The following is a 17,982-nucleotide window of genomic DNA, read 5'->3' as shown; positions in this document are numbered from 1 at the left end:
GTCACGAGATCGTGATCTTTTTGCTTTCCTTTTGTAGAATAGTTCTGGAGCATTCCTACACTCAAACCAAGAGTAATCTGCAAGCATAGCCTCATTCCAACTACCCTGATATCTTTGTTCCATTACAGAAATAACTTGGTGAAACCTTTCCCCATGTTCATCACAAACAGCTCCTGCGTGAGGGGTGGGGGACAAGTCTAGGTGTGAGTGGAGCAAATGAATCTTGAGTGACATGTTACATTCAAGTTGATGGTATTTTTGCAGAAGTACAGTTACCAATTGAATGCAGTTATCATCTTTTTTGTTGCCTAAAATCCACAAACCATTCCCTTAAGAGTTTCACAAGTTTCCTCTTCTTGCCTCTTTAAAACTTTGTCAAATGCAGGATCCTTCATAAGTTGACGTATTTGTGACCTAACAAAAATACCCTCTCTAACTTTTGCATAACTTATTTTCGGAAATTTGTTTCTTTAATACCTAAACGCCAGTCCTTCTTTGTTCATACATTTGACAAAACATTTCATTAAACTCAACTTAATATGTAATGGTGGAAGAAGAACATCTTTTGGATCCACGAGTGGTTCATCATTAACATTATTTTCAACTGTCTTGAGATTTCTTGCAGGCCAGTCTTCTTTTATATAATGTAAACTTCCGTCTTTACTGCCCCACGTACACAAAAAGCAGCAGTATTTAGTATACTTTAATTGCATTCCTAAAAGTAAAGCAATAGCTTTTAGATCACCACAAATTTTCCATTTATGTTCATTGTAATTAATTTAGATTTGCCTTTTCCTGTGACAAGTCCAGATATCAAACAAAATCACTTAACTCTGCTTGACTCAATCTGTGTGACACATCATATGTTATCACAAAATTAGAATAATTTAATGTGGAAGGCTTATTTTCTACTTTTTCTTCTACTACTACTTCATTTTCTGCTTCTAACTTGCAACTTTGACGTAGAGTAGGAACTGGTAAACTATCCGAATGTGGAATAGGTTGAATGGCAGGTGGAAGATTTGGATATTTAACTGTTCCTATGTTCTTTATTGACAAACCTGCCTTAATGGGTGGGATCAAGCAGAAATAGCAGTCATCTTTATGGTTTTTAGGCTCCCTCCATATCATTAGAGCAGCAAAAGCTAAAGATCTTTTTTGATTCTTTAACCATTCTTGTAGTGTAACCGAACAAGAACTACAGCATAAACGTGGAGCCCATGACTTATCCTGGTCCCCTACCTTCATATCGAAGTAATGCTGGTAAGCAGTCTTCACAAGAGGTTTCATAGTTCTTTTCTGTAAGGAAAATGTTGTTTCGCTACAAATGTAACAAAAATTGTCCACTAAATTAACAAACTTCCGTTACATGTTGATTTATCAAATTTTACACTAGCAAATGAAAAAAAAAACTAAGAATAGGTTAGACCAAAAACTTTAGCCAACACACATAACTAATATCACAAGTTTTAAACATAGATAAAACATTATAGATAGTCAAAAACAAAACAATTTTTTTTTTTCAAAAAAAAACTTGTACCCTTGAGAGAAAAGTTTTGCTTTTATTTCTTAAACTAGAGCTAATATGTCATTTTTGATTTCAGCAGGTGGAAAAATACGTAAGAAATAAATAATTTTGGTTCCGAAACAAAATTGCTGTTGTGCAGTGAATTAGGACAGAAAAGCGAATAATTATAGGTATTAAAACTCATTATTTTAAATGCCACACAAAACAAGATAAGAACTAAAGGGCTACATATATAGCAGTGATAGCTGTGATATCAGTTGTCAAAAGTAAATTTTTTAAAATCACGGCTCAGATACTTAAAATTATGTTAAAAGAAATGGAACAACAAATTTTTGTAAAAAATGCCCAAAAAGTCTGATTAACTTTACAGTTTTGAATGTCTTTTTTCGTTAGAAACGACAACAAAACTCCTGTTTTTTTCTAATATTTTTAAGTGTGTAAGCAAGCATTCTCTTTTTTTTTCTCAAGAGTGTAAACATGCTTGCAAAGCAGGTTTTTACTATGCATTCTGGTTTTGCTCTTGATATACAATGTTCTAGGCAGAAGGTGTAATGGTGTATTTTTTTTTTTAATTTTCACATATATTGTTCCTCCTAAATACCTTTTAAAATATGAAAAAATTTTATATGTTATGTAATTATCCTTAAAATATTAGAATAGATACAAAATACTGACATTAGAATAAATACAACATACTGATATTAAAATAGATACAATATACTGACATTAGAATAGATACAACATACTGGCATTAGAATAGATACAACATAGGGTAACCTGGGGCAAAGCGAGACACTTTCAGGGAGAATGTTCATAACTAAGAAGAATCACGTTTCACAACAAGAAATTTTGCAGGCCACTAGCACACTATGTGTCTAATGATCTCTAAAATATTTGTGGTGATAGGTTGTTGCATTGGTACATAATTAAATTCAAAATGACAACAACTACCCTGTCTCACTTTCCCCAAAACCTGGGGCAAAGTGAGACAGATTTCATTTGAAGAAAAAACTAAGTAAAAAATATAGTTTTCAATAAAATTAAAGCAGACTATTAATAAATTCGATCTGATTAAATATAAGAATGCAAATAAAAACACGAAGGTATCAATTTAATGTAATTTTTCCTTTTAAATCAAAAAACATGATAGGAATTAAAAAAAAATTATCAATAAAAAAAATGCATATGCAAAGTTTCACGTTAGTCAAAAAATTTGAATAAAATCTATTCACATAAAAAGCAAACATTGTTTAATGTGCAGTCTTCGTGTACCCAAACAGTACACACACAACAAGCTATCCAGTCAATTTGGGTACCATTGCACCATTTCCCTTGACAAACTGGACAAAACCATTCCTCTTCATTGTTTACATCTTTTTCAATCAAGCATTTCTTTAATTTTCTTTCCTTTTTGCTCTTTTTTATATTTTTTTTGTTCAATTTATTTTCATTGTTCTTTTCCAGTAAATTTTTTTTCTTATTATTCTTTTTTTTTTTCCTATTGTTTTTTTCTCATTGTTCTTTTCAAGTAAAATTTTTTTCCTATATGGAGAACTAGTTATAATTTGAGAATTTTCAGCTAATTTTCTTTTGGAGGATAAAGTTTCGGAATTTAAAGTATGTCTTCAAAAGAATTTAATAAAGTAGCAGTGGTATCTGAAAAGCTTTCAATTAGCTTTAATTTATTATGACTCATTAATTCTAATGTAGTCAACTCTGGCTACTCTGAAAAAATTTCACTTTCTTTATTGTTGTCGCGTTCAAAGTGAATTTCATGAGGTATGGATAACCTGATTTTATTATTATTGTCACTCAAAGATGTCCTTGGATATTCATTTTCTAACAAACCCCAATTAAATGGGACAATTCCAGTTGCTCTAAAACTTGAAGTAGCATTTTACATATTAGCAGCTCTTAAATACGCTTCATTAAAAGTTTCTCCAAGATTTTCTATTTGTATTTGTCTTCCTAAATGGTTTCGCATCCATCTCATACATGCTTGATTAAAAAAGGTTTTCAAAGGCTTAAAAAATCCACATGGTTAAGTTTATGAGTTGTGTGTGGTGGTAGCAATAGCAAAAACAATCCATTGTCACAAGTCTATAAGTTTTAAACTTTTGGTATGAGAACGATGACTGTCAAATATAAGTAAAACTTTGTTGATCAAGGTACATTGTACATGTTTAAAAAAATGTTGTATATATTCAAGAGATAAATCAGTATTAACCCAGCCATTTTCTGAGCATCCTTGAATAGTTGCAACTGGAGCATTATCTGTGAGTAATAATTTTCTTTTTTTGCGCTTAAATATCATCATTGGTGGTACATAATGACCAACAGAACTACATCCACATAAAATTGTTGTTGTGACTCTTTTTTCCTCACTTGTCACTAATGAAAAACACCCATGACAACCCAGACTCATCACAAATAAAAAATTGATGTGGTTTAAAATGATATTTATCTAACAAATTCTCTAAATTACTGAAATAGATTTTAACATTATCTTCATTCAAACCAAACACTCTGTTTACAGAAATTCCTTCTGGTTTTCTTAGTAATAAATCAGGATAGCGTTTTAAAAAGCCTCGCACAAAGTCTTCTCCTGCTAATTTACTATCTTTGTTAAAAGGATTTAGAATTAAATTTTTTTTGCAGAGCTCAAATACTATGAATCTAATATCCATCATCGAGAGACCATAAAATGAATTGTCCATATCTTTAATATACTTTATAGATCTTGTTCTTGGTTATCAGAAAGCACTTTTATAAATCTTCCAAGTTAGTTAGTATGTAAACTATTTTCAAGTGAAGCCTTTTTAACACGCCGATGTAGTGAATATTTTGGCACACTATAGTTTTTATAAGCTTTTCTTAAATACATTTGCTTCAACTTTACTGCTGTAATAGCATTTTTCATGTCATCTTTGTTCCAGTTCGCTTGATTAGTTTTTCTCTTGTCGTTTCTCATTTAAAACTTTTTGGTCACTAAATGACAACAAAGTTATGTTATATTCTTTTAAAGTTTCTAATAAAATTATGCTTTACTTTTACATAAAATTCTTTCATAAAATGATGATATCGTAAACGTTTACTTTGACGATCTTTTTCAGTAACTAGCGTTGTCGCACTTTCCCCGTAAATGTGAAGTTATATATTTCTTAAATATCTTTGAAACAAAATAATCTTACATAAAAAGAAGAATGGCAGTTGAAAGATAACAAATAAATGATTACAAACTCAATATTATGTTTGTTCTGTGGTAAAAAATGGCAGCGTACGTGGATTTTTTCCATATAAGAAAAAAAAAATAATTTTGATTTTTCAATCAAATTGACGCAACTTGTAAGCTTTTAACCCACTTTTCTATGTCATTATTATTTCTATGTCATATTATATGAAAAATCTGATGGAAACTACTTTACACATAAAAAAAACATGAAATTTTTAATATAATTGAACAAAATTACTTAATCATTTTAAAAAAATTCTGTACAAAGCTAGAAAACCTAATTGTCTCACTTTGCCCCGGTGTCTCGCTTTGCCCCAGGTTACCCTACTGACATTAGAACAGATACAACATACTGACATTAGAATAGATACAACATTCTGACATTAGAATAGATACAACATTCTGACATTAGAATTGGTACAACATACTGACATTAGAATAGATACAACATACTGACATTAGAATAGGTACAACATACTGACATTAGAATAGATACAACATACTGACTTTGCTTATATTAAGAGAATATAGAATTAAGCATAAATAAAAATGATTTTTGAATTCAGTGGTAAAACAATATATAAATAAATTTGAAAAATCCGGACTTTTGTTGCATTGTTCTAATTGATCTTGATAATTCAATTTAATTGATCTAGTATATTCAATTTATTTGTTTAGAGTTTAATACACTCAGTCAAACTCCCATAAAACTATAATTTTTTAATGATCTGCAGCCGTATTCTCATCTCTCCGTTAAGCTTAACGGAGCTTTTGCCTGAAATTTCATTACAATATTTCTAAGTAAAGAAATGACGAAAGTTTATTTAAATTCGTTAAAATAAAACTTATACCAAAATAAAACATTTATGTTTAAAAAATTATGATTTTAAATAAATTTTTTATTAGTTTAATTTAAAAGAAATTTTAATTTACACTAATAAAAAATATTTTCGTGCAGTTGCCGTATTCTCATCTCTCCGTTAAGTTTAACTGAGAAATGAGAATACGACAACTGCAGGAAAATATGTAATTTCTCGGCTGTTTTTTCAATTTATTCAAAGTGTCTAGACACGTCCTGCCTATTTTAGTTTAGTAGAACAGAGTTATCCTATACAGACGAGAGGAGGCAGGGCGTTTTGAATAATAAACTAAATTACTAAGAAACATTAAATAATAATACTTGATAGTATATATAAAAAAAGAAAGAGAAAAAAAAATACTAATATAGTAATACGTATATGTATTATTGTTTAAGTTAATGGTTTTTTCAAAATTTATTAGCGCCCTTATAAAGGTGCAAAACTTATTAGCACCCTTAAAAGGGTGCTTAAAAAAATTTTTGAAAAAAAAAATAACTTAAACAATCTACATTGACGCTTCTTTTTTTCTGATTTGGTAAATGTTTTTTCTTCTTTTTTATTCTAAATATTAATATATGTTGTTTGTTAACATTGCATATTACTTCCAAAAAAAACTATTGTAGCTTTTTTAAATAAACTCATTTTATTAGTGTTTACTTTTAAGGTGGTGCAACCAAGGTCTCAACCTTGATTTTATAATTCAAAAAATAAACTAGTTAACTAAAACAAAAGATTTTGTTTACAGACTATAAAATTAATATAAAAACTTTTTAGAACTGCAAAAAATTCTAGGAAGTGCCTTTGGACCCGAGTCTTCCCAGTTTAGAGATTTAAATTTTAAATCTCAAGTATTGAGATTTGATATTTAATTTAATAATATTAGTAATATAATAATAATAGATTTAGAATCACTCTGTTTATTTTTGTTTTATTTCTGACTTACTTTGGTTTTGGTTTCGAATTTTAAAACTAATAAAATAAAATTTTTTTAGTTTTAAAACTTGAAAACAAAATTTAAGTATAATATTTAGAAAAAAAAAGAACAATAAATGAACAAATATAATCTACCACAAAACTCTACTACTTTTTGATTCTAAAACTCCACAACGATTTTTAACAAAAAATATATAAAATATAAATAATCATTTATTAAAAAACAAAAAATAAATACTATTTTTATATAAATAATGTCATATTATATATAATATTATATATAATATTGATGTCAAATATCAGCAGGCGCCATTTTAACGGAATAAATCAACAGTCACTTCGTTTTAATATTTATTTTTAAGGTGCATTCATCATTTTTCTCTAATTCATCTAATTTTCTCTAATTCATCTAATTTCTTTTAGGATTTTTCTCTTTTAACTTTAAAGTTCGTCGTGAACTAATGATTTTTTTAACTTTTCCCTTTTTTCGCTGTGTCTTTTTTTCCTTTTAACTCGTAAGTCGTGTATATTTAGACACGCCTTTATTGGTGGGTAAAATATTAAAAACGGAAAAAAACATATCATCAATGTAATCATGCACCACCGTCCACAGGTATTTGAACTACAGGGTTGGCATTTACACGGGTGATCTAATGAACTACCCGTATCATCGCTGTCTTGCGTATGATAAACAGCAGACCGCAAGCAAACGAAGCAAGTTCCTACCTCGATAACATTTTCAAAATTATGCCTGAACTTTTTACGCGTTTTTTTTCGATTTAATTTTACTTGCGAAGTTGTGATCTCCGAAGATTTATTATATAATTCATCCTGAAAGCTAACTACTTGTTCTAATGCAATGCTTTTTGAAAACTTTGAAAAGTCCTTTTGATGTTCTTTTGAATATGCTGGTCGCCAAGAACTCGGTAGTGTTTTTGAACGGGCTGTTTCCGATATGTTTGGGTTTGGAGAATCTTTGATTAACGTAGTGTACCCTTCTTTGCTTTTTGTTTTTGGATATCCTTGAGTAAGGGATGAGCTTTTTTGAGGGGAATCGTCGCTTGAAGACCTTTTAATCGCAGTCATCGGAGAAAAACGAGGTAAAAAATCAACAGGTTGATTATTAGATTTCAGTATTAAATCACATACTGAAACCTGACTGCCACCTGCGTTGTTACAAAATGAGCTAGTTTTAAAATTATTATTGGTGTTACCTTTGTCATCCTTACTTGCAGCGTAAATTCCTTGAGAAATTTTCAATCGTTTTACTTTTTCTTTATCGATAGAATAAGGATACGGGGATTGAGAAACGTTTAGAACAATAACGCGAGAGTCTTCACTGGATGTTCTGCCTAAATGCCCAAAATTATGCATTGAATCGTTACTGGGAACACGAGATGTAAGACCAACTTTAGGGCTCAATAAAAGAGTTTGTTTGACACCATTTGATGATTCACCAGAGTTTTCACGTGAGCTGCAAGATGATGAGTCAGAACAAACTTGTCTTATGATAGTAGGTTTCTCACCTGGCCCCCCAGCTTTTACCCACATGAGCTCATCTTTTTCAATATCTTCTTGGTCTTTATACATTATGCTCTTCTTATAAATTTTAGTAATATCATTTGTATAAAATACCAAAGCGAAAATGTTTTTAAATCAACTTGCTAAATCTTTTTGGTGCCATTGGCAATATGTAGTTCGTAGTAAGTTTCAATAAAACGGTGGTACAAAAAGCATTTTACGTTAGCTAAAAAATAAAATTTTTTAATTCGATTTTATTTCAATGACATGAGAAAAAAAATTTTTCAATTACATTTAAGAAAACATGCAGCTAAGCAAATCCAGCCAAAATTAAAAAACATAATTCTAAAGGAAGTCAAACTTCCATCCAAAATGTTTTTCTTACAAAAGAATATTTGTTTTATAATCTACATATTGTAAGACTGATATGTAGATAAGCTTTTATTGAACAATTTGGCACAAAGTTGCAATCTTTTTAAAAGTTCATACCAGCAAAACGCAAAGATTGGTGAAGCATATTACTTCTAACAATCTTACAATATCTAAATATAAAAACTTTGACGCGCGCACGAGATTTAACACTGTTTAAAATTAACGTCACATAAAAAAGCTTTTTTTAATAAGAATTTCTATTAAACTTCCGTAATGATTTCGATTGGTTTTACACGAAAGGGTTTTTTTTTAATTATAAAAAAAGAAAAAAAAAACTAACAATTGAAATAATATTATAAAGGTTTCTGCAAATCAATTTCATAGTTTATTCAAAAGTTTAAAAAGATTAAAATTATTTTTTTCTCTAAAACTATTTTTCAAAAACACTTTTCTGTAATTTAATTTTACTTCTGGTTGAAATTTATTTAACTAATAAGTAATTTATTTAACTTAAAACTGATTTCATACTTTTACTTCTTATAGACGATTAAAAGTGTAAAAAATATCAACATCTCACCTTTCATTGAAAAATAATTAAGGAAAAATAAAAGAACGTAAAATAATAAAAGTCGCTAATTGTAAACGTCGTTCAAAATCTATACTTTGTATTTATATAGTATATATATTCTTTGCTTAATACTAATTTCAATCATTGCGTTAAATATCGAAAGCTTCTGCGAAAATGAAAATTTCTAGCTTATTCAATAAAAATCAAAAAAATTGGAGAGTTTTAGCAAATATAAGAAAAAAGGATTTGCACTGACTGTTATTTACCAGCAGATAATAGATTATCCTTTCCGCACAATCGAAATTTTGTAAACTTTGTTTTAATTAGGCGCCTAATGTCACTTCAAAATACAGTCAAATTCGCTAATCAAAGATATTTATGTAATCAAAGATATTTACGTAGTTGTTATTAGCTTGACAAACTTGAATTCATTTCACATAGCTTGATAATATTTGAAAATTAAAGTCAATGTTGTAGCAAAACATTTAACGTTCACAACAACACAAATTTATATCGTTTAATATTACGCCGAACTAACGAGAATTCGATGACGAAATACAACAAAAATTATATTTTTTGTTAAAAGCGAATTCCATATTTATATTTCCAATTTACCCAAATTACTTTAAATTTTAGTAATAATAATTAAAAAGTAAAAAAACAAAAAAAAAACATAGTATACTGTTCCATAATATCTCTGTTATGTTAAAGTACCTCTGTTATGTTATGATATCTCTGTAATGTTATAATATCTCTGTTATGTTATAATATACTTAATATGTTATACTACTTATCTCTTCTACTTACTACTTTTTATTGTAAAACATAAAGTAATTAAATTAAAAACCATTTCGTTCGCATTTAAAATTAATTATTTTTAAAAAAATTACAGTTATTTTTTGAAATGTCTTTTAAATGATCCGGATTGTTCCAACATTTTTCATAACGACCATTGTTTTGGTAATTAAATTAGGTAAAACGGATGCTGAAAAATTTTAAACGCAAATCCGATAGAAACAACGCGTGGTTAGTGCATTGTTTTTTAGACATCTTTTTTTTTATTATTGCTTTGAGGTAATGTTTACGTTCATTCCTTAAAATATAGGATATTGCAGCGATTGTCAAGTTAACAACAAAAAGGCAAACATATAGAACTATGCGGTTTCCTTTAAAAAGATTTTAAAAAGATATCTTTAAATTTTAATTTGTAGTTGACAATTTATTTAATAGTTTAAAAAAAAAAATGTTTTTTTCTATTAAACTTTTAATAAAATTACTGAAACAGAAATTAGTTAACAACAAAACGAAAAATCTTGCAAATGTTCTATATTTTTACTTATTTTCTCAGAATCTTCCATATAAATTTGGCTAATGACATATGAACTATTTAAATCTAGTTAAAATAGTGGACTAATCGGGTAACAACCAAGTATACTTGGTTGTTACTCCTTATATTAAAATTTAAGTTACTAGTAACTTTAATTTTTAATAAATTTAAATATAGGGAGCACCCTCCCCCCCTCCCCTTCTTCTTTGCGACGGCAAAGATATATAAATATATATATATATATATATATATATATATATATATATATATATATATATATATATATATATATATATATATATATATATATATATATATATATATATATATATCGTCGCAAAGGAAGGGGTTGTTCCATATAGTAAAATTTAAATTACTTGGTTGCCCAATTTGCCCACTATTTTTACTTAATGTAAGTAGTTTATATGTCATTAGCAAAATTTATAAGCGAAAGCCTGAGACTAGTCCGAAGCAATTGCGCGAAAAATATTTATAATGACTGCTTTGTTTAAAAAAAAGACATTTTTTTTAAATTCGCTAAATATCATAAAAATAGCTATAAAATTTTCTTGCATTCGAGTTCATTACATAAATTTTACTCTTTGGATTATTCAAACAGAGTAAGTAAAAATTATTATGATACTATAAATTGTACAATACTATAAACACATGAATTTATATTGAGCTCATTGCAAACACATTGATTTATATTCTTCCTAGTTAAATATTGGCTTGATACTATTTAATTTCTCGGAAAAAAGACTTCTAAACGTAAAACTTATTCTAGAACACGAAATGAATGTTACTTTTAAAAATAAAAGACAAAAAAATTTGTTAAAAATGGTTTTTATTTTCACGACTGTTGCTAAGGACTTCAACGCTCACCTATTGCTCATAGCAACAGCATATTTATTACATAGCTTTAATTACAGCCAATATATCAACTGTAAAAAAAGATTTATACTGATGAAAAATTGAAATCAAAAACAGAACATTTATTTAAACTTAAATACGGTTGAGGTCTATCTAATTTATGCTTGTAAGTCCTTGCTTTCGGCAATTTTTTTAGGCTTTACTTTTGTAACTGCTACTTTTCATATTTTTACTTTTATTTTTGAAAAATTTTGACATAAAATGAAATAAGTTACTGTTTAATTTTGTTGGTTATTAAGAAACTGAGGGTAAAATTGGATGTAGGGAACCGGGGCTAGTTGGCCGCATAAGTATGTTGACGAATTGCGTTTATCTTCAGAGCTATTCATTAGAAACTGAAAAAAATGTCACAGAACCTTCCTAATTGACCATTTCATCATTCACAATACTATTGTCAGGATTCGCGCATGCGCATGGGAGATATTAAAATTTATGTATTTTTTGGACAAAAACGTAACTTTTGAAACATCGCTTCTTTTTATTTTACAAAGAAAACAGTTGGTTGTATAAAAAAAAAAAATCTTGTAAAAGTTCCAGTCACAATTGGTTTACTATATTCTGTCAGAATTTTTTATAAAGTTGCCGTTTTTTAAGATCTATAGACTGTTTATTGAAAAAAAGGCTTTCGGGGTATGTTGACAAATTTTCACGGGGTAAGTTGGCTCATAACATTTACTATGGAAAAAAATATATATTTGTATAAAACTAATTTTTTTAAAATTTTTAACAATATTGAAAAACTTATGTTGAACAAAAGAGCTTGATGAGGATAATTACAATATTATAATAAACTTTGAAGTTTTAAAAACAATGTTTAATAATTGTATATGTAAAGAGTGTTTAATAATTGTATATGTAAAGAGTGTTTAATAATTGTATATGTAAAGAGTGTTTAATAATTGTATATGTAAAGAGTGTTTAATAATTGTATATGTAACGAGTGTTGTTCAAATGATGGAAAGCTGTTACTAAAATACAATTTACAAAACAAAAATGGGTTCTCATACGAGTTACACTTATCATGTGATACATGTGAATTTATCTCAAAATACGATGCATCTCTTCAAAGTTATAAACAAATATTAACCTCCCCAGGAAAACCTGTTGCAGCTGTAAGTTTTAATGCCATTGTAGCTTTTAGAGAACTTGGCAAAGATTATGAATCTTTGCGTACTTTTGCACGTTCATGAATATGCCACCTCCTATGACGCCAAAAAACTTTAACTATTTGATTAACAAATTATACAAAGCATATGAGACTGTTGCTATTCAAAGTACTACTAGAGCTGCATTCCAGACCAGAATGAATCTTTGTGTTGATCATAACAAACATATAAATTGTCAGGTATCTGTTGATGGTACCTGGCAAAAGCGTGGACATCTATCGCTAAATGGTATTGTAACCATAATTTCAAAAGAGAATGGAAAGTGCTTAGATGCCATTGTTCTTTCAAAAATATGCAGAGGTTGTTTGTTCTGGAAAACGAAAAGCCTTAATCCTGGATATCTTCATTGGAGTTTAAATCATGTATGTGATGCTAATCATGAATCATCTGGAGCAATGGAATCATGTGGGGCGGTGATATTTTTTCTTGATCGTTAATGAAGAATAATTTAAGGTACACTTCATATATTGGGGATGGTGATACCTCTTCATTTACTGATGTTGTTTCGTCAAAACTATGGCAATATAAATATTGAGAAACTAGAATGTGTTGGTTACGTTCATAAACAAATAAGAACTTGTCTTCGTAACTTGCGCCAAAGTCAAAAAGGCAAAAAACTTATTGATATTAAACTTGGTCAAATTAGTCTAAGTGGCAAAGGTAACCTCACAGACAAAGCAATAAATTTGTTTCAAAACTATTATGGCATGGCCATACGAAAAAATGTTGAGAATCTCTACAATATGCAGAAATCCGTATGGGCTGTGCTTTTTCATAACTCTGACATTGAGGATGAAAACATCCGCCATCAATTTTGTCTAAGGACAAAAACGAGCTGGTGCTTGTGGCAGTCTTATAAACTAACTAACTTATTTAAATATCAAAAGAAATCGAGCCTTCCATTGGCTATTTACAAAGTTTTAATTCCTATATTTAAAAATCTATCTAATCAAGATTTACTAAGTAATTGTCTTCATGGTCAAACACAGAATAATAATGAAAGCTTGAATGTTGTTATTTGGAAAAGATACCCAAAAGATATATTTGTTAGTAAAAGGTCTTTAGAACTATCTTTAAATTCAGCTATTATTTCGTTTAATGATGGTTTTCAAGGAGTTTTAAAAGTGTTTAAAATTTTAGGTGTTAACACTGGGAGGTTTATGATTGATGCTTTTAAATTACATGATGCATTACGTATATCAAAAGCAAAATTATAAATCCACCAATAAATGCAAAGTTAGAAGGCAAAAATTACGAGGAATTAAAAAAGGGTTCTTAGATAAAGAAGCAGAAGAAGAACCTGTATCATTTTATGAATCTGGAGCTTTTTAAATAAAATTTATTTTTGTTTTGTGATTTTCTCCACATTAGCTTTTTAGCGAATCAAATAAAGTTAAAAAAAGATATCTTCTGATAGGCTTATTCTTTTTCTTTGAAATTTTCCCAGTTTGTTTAAAATATATTGGAAAAGGACTGGTAGCAGAATATTTATTTTTTCTTGTTTTTAAGTTTGTGTTTTTGTCATCAAAAAGTGAGACCTTCACGATAAAACAAGGAACCATTATGGCAATTCCTATAACTTTTGAAAGATTCCAGTTAAATAGATAAAACTGCTAGGGTACCTGAGTAAACATGTTACTAGCTGAAATACCAAAGGGCATTAAAAAGGGTCATTTACTTCCTGAGAAATCTCTTTTTTTTTATAAACACACCAAAACAGGGAAAATGTTGAATAAATGAAGCAAATTGTAAGATTTTTATTTATTTTTTTAATACTCTTTTTTAGCAAAAAACGATATAAATAGACTGATTTGAAAAATATAAAGTTAATATTAAAGAAATTCAATTGAATTGGGGTGGACCAGCTTAAATTTGTTGTCAAAATTAACAGTAAAAAAAATTTCTATTAATTTTTCACTTAATAGTACATTATTAATTATTTTTTATAGTTTGTGCCAACCTACCCCGTGGTGGGGTAAGTTAGCACAATTTTTTTTTTTCGAGGGCCCGGGAAGACCCCAAGAATTTTTTTTTGTTAATGAATGCAAATTTTATCAGTTACCCAAATTCATGCTCTTTGAGACTACACTCTAATATTTTTAAAAAATGTGCTGTTAGGGCTACAGAGCTCATAGAGTAAAAACCGAGCCAACTAGCCCCGATCTTTCCTAATAATAAGAATATTGTGAGTAGAATTGAATGTTCTGCATTGACGGCAGAAGAATATAATTTCCAATATAAATTGGAACCCTGGACCTTGCAGAAAATAAAAATAGAAAAGCTGTTGAGTAAAACATTTCTTTTAAAAATCATTTAGGCAGAATTTATATTTATTTTAATGAATTTATGAAATGTTTTTTAGTTTCAAACTGATGTAGAAGTATTTGATACAAGTTTTATACATCGTTCAACTGCTTGAGTGTGGCAAAGTATTTTTTCAATACCAATTGTATCAGAAATGGAGGAAATCATTTTTTTTTAATAATCAATTGAAATGTGTCTTGTTAAACGAGGCTCAGTAAAATTAACATATTGCCAACTAATCATATCTATCTAATGTTCAGCATTAAAATTTAGATTTGGCAATTTAAATGGTCGAATATTTCTCTGATTATCATATGATTCTCTATATACGATAATTCGCCTTAAAGCTAATTCTCTAAAGTGCATTCTTTCATCCACTAGCATAGCTAACAAAATATTTTCTGGATGACAGAAATAGCATTTCTTTCTAATACTGGATCGACAATTAATTTCATCAGATAAGTACCAAAATTTTTTAATCATTCCAAAGAAATGATTGAATCCATTCAAACAGGTTGATTTCATTTTTATTTCAAACCAGCTAGCAGAGTATATTTTAATCGTATAGTTAAAATATTCAGATCTATCGATGGATCTAATGTGGAAACATATAACCTTAAAATTCTGTTGGCTGTTGTTAATCAATGTGAATGCGAAATTTTTCCAGGATCTCGCAGTGACAAAGACATTGATACATTACCTCTTGAAATTCCATTACAAATGTCAAAAAGATATTTCTGATCAGTACTTAACTCTTTTGCATCAATTTTCGTGACAAAAATATTTTGATCAAGGTTTGGAAACTAGAACAATAAGTTTCTCGGTAACATATTTTCTGTAATAATTTGCCCATTTTTTATCCTGCTGAAATGTTACTTGCTTCTTTCCATCAAAAAATCGTCCTGTTGAACGTATTAATATGCTGATGTTTTATACTTTGGTGAGAATTACAATGTTCTACTTGATATAATATATTATACTATATTACAAATATAATATGATATTATACTATATTAGAACATTGTATTTATTTATATATAATTTTTTTTTGTATTTATTTTGCACGTTAAATAAAAAAATTTATTTATTACATTTTTAGATAGCACAATATAATACTGAGGGGACGAAATGTCAATAGTATTAGATAATAATGCGGATATGGAGCACTACGAGTATTCTCATACTTTGGCAATGAAGAAGAAATTTTTTTCTCAAGTGCCGATGCAACGGATCCATTCGGAACTCCGTAAAAACTCCGAACTTACTCGTAAAATAATTAAATTCTTATTTTAACTCTACGCTGCTTTTACAATAGTTCTTGTTGTTTTCAAAATATAAGGGTTCTCATTGTTCAATATCAACACTAATTTACATCGCAAAGCAATTAGTAATGCACAGTGGGCCAGGTGGTGGTGGTGGAAAAAACCTCAAAAAAAAAAGCTTATTCTATTCAAAACTATATAATAAAACATACTCGTACTTTTCCATTGTACTATTTCAAAAACTCTTTTGAGTATAATAGTATCTTTTTAATATTTAGTATTTTTTAAATACACAAAAATCAGTTGCGCTATAATAAAATGTAATGCTTAATAAAATATCTTTTTTTGTCAAAAAAGCAAGAATTTTTAAGCAAAGATATTGTAAACAGTAACTTTTAAAATATTGTGCGTGTGTGATATTATTTAATGTATTGTAACTATTTAATAGTTTACCTTTAAAAAAAAAAATATTTAGTCAAGATCAAGATCAATATTTATAATATATACAAAAACTGGTCTTAAAATAACGAGGTAAGTTTTAAATATATAATACTTTTTTTTTACAATAACGTCGTATTTCGTACGATCAAAATAATTTTGTCCACCATAAGTCTAATATTCGGCCCACTGTGCATTGTGGCGAAATTGTGTAATAAAATGTTATCGGTGATAACAAATAATAATAATTGATGTTTAATTATACTTACCTATTAGAATAAATAACTTAATTAATAACTTGAAATGTGATAACTTATCGCAAAATAAAATTAAAAACAAATATCTGTGTCACAATCAAATTGATAATTTTTCTTTTATAGAAAAAAAAAATGGTTTCGGAAGTTTGGAATTACTTTGATAAAGTTGTCGTAAATGATAAGAAATACGGAGATTGCAAAAAGTCCCATAAAAAAATCGCTTTTCCAGGAAGCAGCACGGCCTAATTGGTCACGTCAGAAGTTGCGAGAAAATAGATTTAAAACCATCCAGTTCCAGACCAGTTTTGACTAAGATGTCGTTAAACTATCTTCTTCTAAACTATCTACTTCTTGCCAAGTTGACAGCTCTTGATGGATATTCGATTAGGTCCATAACTCAATCTGAAACAATAAGAATGCTTTTTGAAAATTATGGGCCAAATCGTTTGAAAAAAGTTTTCCCAAGTCAGCGTCCACAATTTCAGATAAAATTAAGATGTTTCATGCTGAAGCCAAATGTTAAATGATCGTTGAATTGGCTACATTGATAGCAAAAGGAGAAAAATTTGGATTAACAGGTGACATATGGTGTAGCAATCGAGGTAGAAGATACTACAATTTAAATGTTCATCACGACCGAACATGTTGTTTAGGAATGGTGAGATTGCCATCTCTTAGTATTGCCGAAACATAAAACATTTTATAATGCAAAAATTAAAAGAAATCGGTATAGATGATAAAGATGTTGCAGGTAAAACTACGGATGGCTGTAGGTGGATGGTGAAATTGGGTACCATATTTAAGTTTCCACATCAAATCTGCCAGAATCATTCAATTCATTTGAGTGTTTGTGATTAGATATACGCTAAAAAAGATTGTCGCGAAATAGTGAACAAAGAAACTGAATCGGATATTGAAGCAGAAACGGAAACTGATGGAGAGACTAAAAGAGAGTTTCTTATTGATTATTCGGAGAATGAGATTGAATATGAAGAAAATATCGAAAAAAGTCTACAGAAACTTTGAATACTAATTAAGTTTTTGAAATATTCATCGTTTTTAAAATTTACGGATCTTCGCATGACAAAGGGCTGTTGCTCGACAACTGCACTAGATGGAACAGTGTTTTTCAGATAATCAAAAATTTTTTGGATTGCTTAAAAGCTGTCAAGAAACACTCGAAGAACTCGAAGAAACTGCTTAAACATGTTAGATGAAATTGACTTGAATTTCTTAAAATCGTTGTCTGACTTATTGGAAGTCATTGCTGACGCTGCAGTT

The 17,982-nt window shown here is 28.7% G+C and overlaps 1 protein-coding gene across 1 annotated transcript; it reads right to left on the bottom strand.

Moving 5' to 3' along the window:
- Window positions 1-6,666: 6,666 nt before the first annotated feature.
- Window positions 6,667-9,214, bottom strand: LOC100204638 (uncharacterized). Its single transcript, XM_065793920.1, has 2 exons — window positions 9,024-9,214; window positions 6,667-8,300 (listed from the first exon to the last, which is right to left on the bottom strand). The coding sequence occupies exon 2, from the start codon at window positions 8,141-8,143 to the stop codon at window positions 6,995-6,997; it is 1,149 nt and encodes a 382-aa protein (XP_065649992.1). The 5' UTR covers window positions 8,144-8,300; window positions 9,024-9,214; the 3' UTR covers window positions 6,667-6,994.
- Window positions 9,215-17,982: the final 8,768 nt, after the last annotated feature.

This window comes from Hydra vulgaris, chromosome 03 (genome assembly GCF_038396675.1).
Source record: "Hydra vulgaris chromosome 03, alternate assembly HydraT2T_AEP".
Classification (NCBI taxonomy): Eukaryota; Metazoa; Cnidaria; class Hydrozoa; order Anthoathecata; family Hydridae; genus Hydra; species Hydra vulgaris.
This window is presented reverse-complemented; position numbering and strand designations above follow the sequence as displayed.

What these genes read in the sequence shown, in the direction of transcription:
- LOC100204638 (XM_065793920.1), bottom strand. Translation starts at nt 8,143, where the DNA reads ATGTATAAAGACCAAGAAGATATTGAAAAAGATGAGCTCATGTGGGTA.